The sequence below is a fragment of the Oncorhynchus kisutch genome, unplaced genomic scaffold (genome assembly GCF_002021735.2).
Source record: "Oncorhynchus kisutch isolate 150728-3 unplaced genomic scaffold, Okis_V2 scaffold3072, whole genome shotgun sequence".
Taxonomy (NCBI): domain Eukaryota; kingdom Metazoa; phylum Chordata; class Actinopteri; order Salmoniformes; family Salmonidae; genus Oncorhynchus; species Oncorhynchus kisutch.
The window spans coordinates 358,525-369,592 of record NW_022265017.1 but is presented as its reverse complement, the minus strand read 5'-3'; the positions used below and the strand labels follow the sequence as shown (position 1 = coordinate 369,592).

General features: G+C 40.0%; 1 protein-coding gene across 1 annotated transcript; it reads left to right on the top strand.

The window, feature by feature from the left end:
• The first annotated feature begins 735 nt into the window (after positions 1–735).
• LOC116371285 (titin-like) lies at positions 736–10,749 on the top strand. The gene is made up of 15 exons (XM_031820170.1): positions 736–807; positions 1,170–1,514; positions 2,494–2,721; positions 2,906–3,274; positions 3,386–3,616; positions 3,854–4,069; positions 5,085–5,414; positions 5,525–5,734; positions 5,890–6,159; positions 6,411–6,674; positions 6,776–7,039; positions 7,209–7,299; positions 7,405–7,459; positions 8,021–8,256; positions 9,348–10,749. Exons 1-15 carry the CDS (start codon positions 753–755, stop codon positions 9,457–9,459), a joined length of 3,276 nt encoding a protein of 1,091 aa, XP_031676030.1. The 5' UTR covers positions 736–752; the 3' UTR covers positions 9,460–10,749.
• Positions 10,750–11,068: the final 319 nt, after the last annotated feature.

The window sequence follows — 11,068 nt, the reverse complement described above, 5'->3', positions numbered from 1 at the left end:
GAAGGAAAGGACTGTTCTGCATCAGCTACTTGTGTTCTGACTACTATAAATATGTTTCAACCACAGAACACACATTTACTAGCAGTTCCCACTCACTACCAGTCAGTTGACTCACTGTACAAGACCTCTCCCCTTCAGTCTGTAAGTACTCTTGACAATATCTTGAAATATAGTTTTTTGTTTTGAGTCATGTACTCAAGGGTCTCAGACATGGAGTGCTGATCTAGGATCAGGTCCTCCTGGTCCATATAATTATGATCTAAATGGGAAAACTAGATCCTACTCTGAGACATTTTGTGAATACAGACACTATCATAAAATGATGATATAAAAGGTATGTGTGACTTGTTGTTTATCCTCACAGCTTGGGGATAGGAGTTATCATTCAAGCTGGTGGTAACTGCCTTGCTCAAATTGGCAGATTTTTCCATCTTGCCAGGTCTGGGATTTGAACCAGTAATGTTTCAGTTACTGGCCCAACATTCATAACCGCTATGCTACCTGCCGATACCGCTGATACACCATATTACCAAACTATTATGATGAATGTGATTTACACACCATCCACCCAAGGCTGTGATGATGATGTGTTGTTATATCTGCATCCCAAATGACACCATATTCCCTATAGAGTGCACTACTTTTGACTAGAGTCCTACCTGCTGCCACCGATTGTTTGTATGTAGTTATTCTCCAGCTATAGAGTGAGTTGTTGTTTATGTTTCTAAGTCTGCAGGGTGGGAGATGCAACAATGTCCTTGAGAACAGCAGGAAGTGTGTTGGTGGTCTTTCTCTGGTCTGTAGCAGGTATGGTCTTTCTCTGGTCTGTAGCAGGTATGGTCTTTCTCTGGTCTGTAGCAGGTATGGTCTTTCTCTGGTCTGTAGCAGGTATGGTCTCATTCTTATCTTTTAGTTGCTCTGTTTAATAATCTACAGACACTTATAAAAGGATAAGAATCATAATGTTTTTCTGGTGTGTTCTGTTAGGTGTCTCCACTTCACTTAAATAGTTATCTTTCACACCTCACTGAGTGATGCTTATCTGTGGTTTCCATTCACATTCAAATCAGGAACTATGGCAACAAAGTGTGGACAAACCCTACTTTCAGTATGAGCCAATATACCTTGTCCTCATTCTGATACCATTGTGATGTCTAACTGTGTTTCAGTGGTACTGGGTCAGAAAGGATGGAGTGTGACTTACACCACTCAGAGAATCTGTGCCTTGAAGGGGTCAACAGTAGAGCTGACTTGTTCTTATACATATCCCAGTGGTACAGTCACAACAACCCTCTGGTTCACTAATTGGGGGTCTGGTGTAGAACCTGAAGATCTAGGTCAGGACCCAGAGTATACAGGTCGTCTGGAGTATCATGGGGATAAGAAGAAAGACTCTATCCTGAGAATCACAGACCTGAGAGAGAGTGACTCAGCTACGTACAAATTCAGATTACTAACAGATCAGACCGAAGGGAAATATTATGGAGATCCTGGAGTCACTCTGTCTGTTACAGGTACAGTAACATTCTATATACTGGTGATCCTGGAGTCACTCTGTCTGTTACAGGTACAGTAACATTCTATATACTGGTGATCCTGGAGTCACTCTGTCTGTTACAGGTACAGTAACATTCTATATACTGGTGATCCTGGAGTCACTCTGTCGGTCTCAGGTACAGTTACATTCTGTATACTGGTGATCCTGGAGTCACTCTGTCTGTAACAGGTACAGTAACATTCTATATACTGGTGATCCTGGAGTCACTCTGTCTGTAACAGGTACAGTAACATTCTATATACTGGTGATCCTGGAGTCACTCTGTCTGTAACAGGTACAGTAACATTCTATATACTGGTGATCCTGGAGTCACTCTGTCTGTAACAGGTACAGTAACATTCTATATACTGGTGATCCTGGAGTCACTCTGTCTGTTACAGGTACAGTAACATTCTATATACTGGTGATCCTGGAGTCACTCTGTCTGTAACAGGTACAGTAACATTCTATATACTGGTGATCCTGGAGTCACTCTGTCTGTAACAGGTACAGTAACATTCTATATACTGGTGATCCTGGAGTCACTCTGTCTGTTACAGGTACAGTAACATTCTATATACTGGTGATCCTGGAGTCACTCTGTCTGTCACAGGTACAGTAACATTCTATATACTGGTGATCCTGGAGTCACTCTGTCTGTAACAGGTACAGTAACATTCTATATACTGGTGATCCTGGAGTCACTCTGTCTGTTACAGGTACAGTAACATTCTATATACTGGTGATCCTGGAGTCACTCTGTCTGTCACAGGTACAGTTACATGCTTTATGCTGCTAGTCTGTTGAATTAATATCTACTGTCCATTTAGGTCTAGAAATTGGATTTGCATATATGGAACAGATTTAAGAATTAAATGAGTTTGAGAATGTCTTGCATCATGTTATTAAACTATAGAACAGGTGATTCAGGGTTTTAATGTTGTGATCTACTCCAGCTCTGCAGGTGAAGCTGACTTATTCAAGTTGGCAAAATTTGGTGACAATTACCTGTATCACCACCTGTACTCTGAGTAACCCCAAACCCACCTACATCTGGTATAAGAATGGACAACATCAACACGAGAGCACCTCCCCCCAGTACAAATACTCAGTCTACAGTAACAGTAAAGACAGTTACTCCTGTGCTGTAAAAGGCCATGAGGATCTCCACTCTCCAGCAGTGTGTGAGTATGAATTTAACTCAGTATTCTAGTATACCTTTTCAAGTATAACTCTTCTGTCTGCTAAACAGCCCTCACAGTTGTCTAACCAAACTGTAACACTTTGACAAGACAGGATGGAATAACTACTTTAGATTACTGAAGCTCACGATTCCACTGTGTAAATAATGTCCTCTTTATGTTTCAGGTGTTCAGGGTCAGAGCTGCAACACAGTGACTTACACCAAGAGGACAATCTGTGCCTTGAAGGGGTCAACAGTGTATATATCCTGTACTTATGACAGTGGTTATGATACAGTCAAATCATCACTCTGGTTTAGTCCTAAACAGAGATCTAGGTGGAGTGATAAGTTGACACCTGAGGACCTAACAAGAGACCCAGGATATGCAGGCCGTGTGGAGTACCCTGACAAAGAGAGATGGAGATACACTGGTCACTCCACCCTGAGAATCTCAAATCTGAGAGAGGAGGACTCAGCTGAGTATCGCTTCACTTATAAAACATACTACTTTGAATGGGGTCATAGTTTCCCAGGAACAACTCTGTCTGTCACAGGTAATACTACACTGTATGATACAACTGTAAATCATATTGAATTACAGGAGAAAATATATGAACCATCCTGTTAACACAGAGGTGTATGTGGTTTTATACATATTGTTTCAGGTCTGCAGGTGAAGGTGACTCCTGCTGCAGAGGGACAGAAGACACTGACCTGTATCACCACCTGTACTCTGACTGACAACCCCACCTACATCTGGTACAAGAACGGACAACAACTAGATGAGCCCACTTCCCAACAACACTCTAGTAATATGCTGGTGGTCTGGGATTCTACTGTGGACATTTACTCCTGTGCTGTTGAAGGTCACGAGGCTCTCCACTCTCCTGTAGTTTGTGAGTCTGAATGAAACTAGGATTCAACTTAGGAAGTATCAGTCATTTAAGGTCAATGAGAAGGGTAATACTTTACCTATCAATATTCTTCATTACATAGAAATTACAGACAATGTCATAGATGCATGTACTCTGTCACAGGTAACACTGCATAGCACATTATACAGTTTTGAAGAGTCAGGAAATGAATCATTAATTCTAAACGATGTAATCTGTTTTTACTCCCCTTCCATTTAGGTTTTCAGGTGGAGGTGACTCCTAAACATTATTCAAAGTATAAGACACTGACCTGTAGCACCACCTGTATTCTGACTGGTAACCCCACATACACCTGGTACAAGAACGGACAGATAGAAACTGTGAAGACTTCCACCTACTCAGTCTACCCTGATGCTGTGGACAGCTACTCTTGTGCTGTAAAAGGCCATGAGGATCTCCACTCTCCTGCAGTGTGTGAGTAAGAATTCAACTCAGTATTCTAGTATAACTTTTCATATATAATTATTCTGTCTGCTAAACAGCTTCAGAGTTGTCTAACAAAATTATCACACGATTACTGAAGCTCAATATTCTACTGTGTAAATCACGCCCTCTTGTCATTCAAATCAAATCAAATCAAATTTTATTTGTCACATACACATGGTTAGCAGATGTTAATGCGAGTGTAGCGAAATGCTTGTGCTTCTAGTTCCGACAATGCAGTAATAACGAACAAGTAATCTAACTAACAATTCCAAAAAACTACTGTCTTATACACAGTGTAAGGGGATAAAGAATATGTACATAAGGATATATGAATGAGTGGTGGTACAGAGCAGCATAGGCAAGATACAGTAGATGATATCGAGTACAGTATAACATATGAGATGAGTATGTAAACAAAGTGGCATAGTTAAAGTGGCTAGTGATACATGTATTACATAAGGATGCAGTCGATGATATAGAGTACAGTATATACGTATGCATATGAGATGAATAATGTAGGGTAAGTAACATTATATAAGGTAGCATTGTTTAAAGTGGCTAGTGATATATTTACATAATTTCCCATCAATTCCCATTATTAAAGTGGCTGGAGTTGAGTCAGTGTCATTGACAGTGTGTTGGCAGCAGCCACTCAATGTTAGTGGTGGCTGTTTAACAGTCTGATGGCCTTGAGATAGAAGCTGTTTTTCAGTCTCTCGGTCCCAGCTTTGATGCACCTGTACTGACCTCGCCTTCTGGATGACAGCGGGGTGAACAGGCAGTGGCTCGGGTGGTTGATGTCCTTGATTATCTTTATGGCCTTCCTGTAGCATCGGGTGGTGTAGGTGTCCTGGAGGGCAGGTAGTTTGCCCCCGGTGATGCATCATACTTCCGGCACCGACAGAGATGGCCGCCTCGCTTCGCGTTCCTAGGAAACTATGCAGTTTTTTGTTTTTTTACGTGTTATTTCTTATTTCTTATTATTTCTTACATTATGTTTCAGGTGTTCAGGGTCAGAGCTGCAACAGAGTGAATTACAATAAGATGAGAACCTGTGTCTTGAAGGGGTCAACAGTGGACATATCCTGTACTGTTGGTTATTATTACATCACATCAACATTCTGGTTTAGAAGTGATAAGTCGACCCCTGAGGACCTAACCAGAGACCCAGGGTACGCAGGTCGTGTGAAGTACACTGGAACATACGAAGGTCCCTTCACCCTGAGAATCACAGATCTGAGAGAGGAGGACTCAGCTGAGTATCGCTTCACTTTTAAAACAGACAACTTTGACTGGGGTCATAGTTTCCCAGGAACAACTCTGTCTGTCACAGGTAATACTACCCTGTATGATACAACTGTAAATCATAATGAATTACAGGATAAATATATGAACCATCCTGTTAACACAGAGGTGTATGTGGTTTTATACATATTGTTTCAGGTCTGCAGGTGAAGGTGACTCCTGCTGCAGAGGGACAGAAGACACTGACCTGTATCACCACCTGTACTCTGACTGACAACCCCACCTACATCTGGTACAAGAATGGACAGAATGTACAAGGTGTCTCCTCCCCCATGTACTCCATCAGCAGTGAGAATGCAGACAGCTACTTCTGTGCTGTAAAAGGCCATCTCAGCTCTGCTGCAGTGTGTGAGTACAGTACAATAGTACAGTATTCTACTTAGCAAGTATCATGTATTCAGGTTAAAGAGACGTCTTACTTTATCAATCATTTTAGAACAAAAATATATATTTTTACTAATTGCTAATATTACTTTGACAAAACATTTGGTATTTTACATCAGATAAACCAAAGAACACCTCAGTGTCAGTCAGTCCCTCTGGTGAAATAGTGGATGGCAGTTCAGTGACTCTGACCTGCAGCAGTGATGCCAACCCACCTGTCCAGAGTTACACCTGGTGGTACAAGAAGAATGGAGGTGACAATCAGAGTATGACAGGACCACAGCATGTCTTCAATCAAATCCAGTCATCTGACACTGGAGAGTACTACTGTGAGTCCCAGAATGAGATGGGGACAGACATGTCTAGGACCATAAACATGGATGTGAAGTGTGAGTAAAGTACAGCTCAGTGTTTGAATGAGAAGGTAGCAAAACAATTATAACTAAATGAAGTAGTCCTGAAGTACAACATCTCCAAATGAGTATTTATTAATTTTATTAATGTTTTGTGTAAGTTAGAGTTTTAGATAGTTCTCTGACTTAACAGATCATTTATTTTTGACATGACATATCATTTGTAAATATACTACTGCTATAAATATACTACTGTCCTATCCGTCGGACATATTCTCCTTTACTAGATGGTCCAAAGAACACCTCAGTGTCAGTCAGTCCCTCTGGTGAAATAGTGGAGGGCAGTTCAGTGACTCTGACCTGCAGCAGTGATGCCAACCCACCTGTGGACAAATACACCTGGTACAAGAAGAATGGAGCTTCACTGAGAGGATCTGAAAAGACATACAATTTCACGACCATCATCTCTGAGGACAGAGGAGAATATTACTGTGAAGCTGAGAATAAATATAGACGTCTCAACTCTTCTTCTGTGTTTGTGGACGTTCAGTGTAAGTTCACCTCATCTTTAATCAGAGGATCACGTTAAATTCATATTTAAATCACAAGTAAAACACTATTTAATACACTGTTGTTACATATTGTCCACCAGACGGCCCAAAGAACACCTCAGTGTCAGTCAGTCCCTCTGGTGAAATAGTGGAGGGCAGTTCAGTGACTCTGACCTGCAGCAGTGATGCCAACCCACCTGTGGACAAATACACCTGGTACTTTCAAAATGAGACTTTTCTAAATGGATGTGGACAGATGTACAACATCAGTAACTTCAAGTCTAAGGACAGTGGACATTACCACTGTGAGGCCTGGAATAGAAGAGGATCTAGGAACTCTACAGCTCTGATGATCATTTTACCAGGTGAAGTTTCATGTTATATATTTCAACACAAAATGATGTTTCAAACTAATATTAATAATTGTACTTTAGCTTATACAACTTTGTTTTATAATTATATATACATTCAGATTAGATCAGTTATTAACAAATATTGTTCTATTGTACCCATATCATCCATATTTTATTGTAGGGAAACAAACCTCAGTTCTGACTGCAGCTGTAGGAATCATAGTGGTTGTTCTGGTTCTCATCCTCTGTTTCTCTGGACTCATGTGGTTCAGGTGAGAGATTCTTTTAAAGATTATTTCACTCCAAATCTTTTTTATGAACTTACTTTGTTCATTGATTCGTTCAATAATAAATGTATTAATTAATGTGTAAACCAGGAAGAAGGCCTCCAAATCCACCTCTGACACAAGAGACACATCAGAGAATGTACAGGTGAGTCTGTTGGAATCAGAGAATGTACAGGTGAGTCTGTTGGAATCAGAGAATGTACAGGTGAGTCTGTTGGAAACAGAGAATGTACAGGTGAGTCTGATGGAAACAGAGAATGTACAGGTGAGTCTGTTGGAATCAGAGAATGTACAGGTGAGTCTGTTGGAATCAGAGAATGTACAGGTGAGTCTGTTGGAATCAGAGAATGTACAGGTGAGTCTGTTGGAAACAGAGAATGTACAGGTGAGTCTGTTGGAAACAGAGAATGTACAGGTGAGTCTGTTGGAATCAGAGAATGTACAGGTGAGTCTGCTGGAAACAGAGAATGTACAGGTGAGTCTGTTGGAAACAGAGAATGTACAGGTGAGTCTGTTGGAAACAGAGAATGTACAGGTGAGTCTGTTGGAAACAGAGAATGTACAGGTGAGTCTGTTGGAAACAGAGAATGTACAGGTGAGTCTGTTGGAAACAGAGAATGTACAGGTGAGTCTGTTACTATCAGATGATGTGTATTGCTTGGTGGAACATTTCTACTCCTCATGTTGTCTGTCCTCTTCCCATCAGGGAGACTCTAGTCCAGTGTATGAAAACGTCTCAAGCATGTCCACAGCCCCTACTGCAGCACAGACAGCAGCCACAGATGACCAGGATGATGTTCACTACTCCAGCGTCCACTTCTCTCACTCCAAAAACCAGGAAGTGCCTCTGTACTCCACCGTCCAAGTGCCTCAGCCCCAGAAAGAGGATGAGGATGTCCAGTACGATGCTGTGAAATTCAACCTCCCCAGTGCTGCCAACCAGTGAGCATATTCTGCCATTAAAACAACATAGAGCCAATTATAGAGCATTGTGAATACACCACATTAAAGCAGAAGTTGGCTTTTTTACAACCAAATTAAAAATGTTGATGTAACTGCTATGTTGTATTCTGGTCCAGACAACTTTGATTTCACTTGTTTTAGAGAAACTTTCCCCAACCAGCAATTCACTTCCTCATCCTCGTTGTGCAGTACAGAGGCTCTGAAAAACATGAACAAATGCTCAAAAAAAAAACAAATCCATCCTTTTAGAAACAGAAATATCTCAGTATAGTGATGCAGGTGTTTAGATGTAACAGTTGTACACATGACATTGTGTCATTCTGAACTTTATCCACAACGTTATATTCCGTTTTGTGATGCTCCTGCTGTTTCTCCGTCCAACTGTTCTATTCTCAGTGTATCAGGCTGCTAGAACGGACGAGAAGCATCGTTCAAGTCTCAACAACATGGAACATGACGTTACGGATTAAGTTCAGAATGACACCATTTCATGTGTACAACATCTAAAGACATGCATCACTATAGACGACTTAGAGCTTTTTAGATTCTAAAAGGATGTTTTTGGGGGGTGTTTTTGGAGCCCACTGACTGAACAACGAGGATGAGGAAGTGAATAGATGGTTGGGGATAGTTTCTCAAAAACAAGTGAAATCGCAAAAAGAATCGGCCCCTTCTATAACATACTATTTACATATCATTTTTTAAAGATTTGGTTGTAAACAAGCTGTATTCTTGATAACAGCTCATTCATATGCTGATACTTATTGGAACGAGAAGACCAAGATGTCATCAATAAGCAAAAGAGTTGACCCTCAGTGGCCACTAGTGATGTCATTTCCTTAAACTACAAACCCAACAATAGAAATCTCAAGACGATTCCCATGTCTATAATGAGATAGTGGTGGTTTTGAGGAACTATTCTGTGTTCCAAATGGAACCCTATTCCTTATTTAGTGCACTACATTTCACCAGAACCTTAGAGGCCTTGGTCAAAGTAATGCACTATAAAGACTATATGAAGGTTTTGGGGGGATGCAGATTCTGTTTTATTTCTGTTTTTCTCTCTTCAGACCCACAACAGCACAAGCAGCTGAGGAGTACTCTTCTGTTCTCTACAGTACAGTCAACAAACCTGAAACAAGAAGACCTGAACATTACAAACCCAGAACCAGGAAGACCTGAACACAACAAACCCAGAACCAAGAAGACCTGAACACAACAAACCCAGAACCAAGAACACCTGAACACAACAAACCCAGAACCAAGAACACCTGAACACAACAAACCCAGAACCAAGAAGACCTGAACACAACAAACCCAGAACCAAGAACACCTGAACACAACAAACCCAGAACCAAGAAGAACTGAACACAACAAACCCAGAACCAAGAAGACAACAAACCCAGAACCAAGAAGACCTGAACACAACAAACCCAGAACCAAGAAGACCTGAACATAACAAACCCTGAACCAAGAAGACCTGAACACAACAAACCCAGAACCAAGAAGACCTGAACACAAGTTTGACAGAAACCCTGTATAGCTGGACCTGTATAGTCCAACTAAGTGTTATAATAATCTATCATAAGATTTGCCATTTAGAAAATGCTTTTATCCAAAGCGACTTATAATTATGTGTGAATACATTTTACATGCCGGTGGCCTCATTGGGAATGGAAACCATGCACCATGCTCTACCAACTGAGACACACAGGACTACTGTATTAACACTTAGTTGGAGTGCTGATCTATGGTCAGTTTTGTCTTATAAACGATGCTGTACTTGTCACCTTGCTCCGTTGTGCACCGGGGCCTCCCACTCCTCTTTCTATTCTGGTTAGAGCCAGTTTGCGCTGTTCTGTGAAGGGAGTAGTACACAGAGTTGTTCCATGCAATTTCTCGCATGGAATAGCCTTCATTTCTCAGAACAAGAATAGACTGACAAGTTTCAGAAGAAAGTTATTTGTTTCTTGCCATTTTGAGCCTGTAATCGAACCCACAAATACTGATACTCCAGATACTCAACGAGTCTAAGGCCAGTTTTATTGCTTCTTTAAATCGGGACAACAGTTTTTAGCTGTGCTAACATAATTGCAAAAGGGTTTTCTAATGATCAATTAGCCTTTTAAAATGATAAACTTGGATTAGCTAAGAGCTAAGTGACGCCAAACTTTTGACCAGTAGTGTGTGTGTGTATATATATAAATTATTCTTATTTACATTTTTCATAAAAAAATATATACACTTATAATCAAATTTATAAGATTATATATGAACATTCAATATTTTTTTTCTATTTTGTTTCTGTTCTATTATACAGTACTGTGCTATTCTGTTACATTATACAGTACTGTACTATTCTATTACAGTATTGTACTATTCTATTGCAGTACAGTACTATTCTATTGCAGTATTGTACTATTCTATTACATTATACAGTACAGTACTATTCTATTGCAGTATTGTACTATTCTATTGCAGTATTGTACTATTCTATTGCAGTATTGTACTATTCTATTACATTATACAGTACAGTACTATTCTATTACATTATACAGTACAGTACTAATCTATTACATTATACAGTACAGTACTAATCTATTACATTATACAGTACTGTACTATTCTATTACATTATACAGTACAGTACTATTCTATTACATTATACAGTACAGTACTATTACAGTATTGTACTATTCTATTACAGTATTGTACTATTCTATTGCAGTATTGTACTATTCTATTACAGTATTGTACTATTCTATTACATTATACAGTACAGTACTATTCT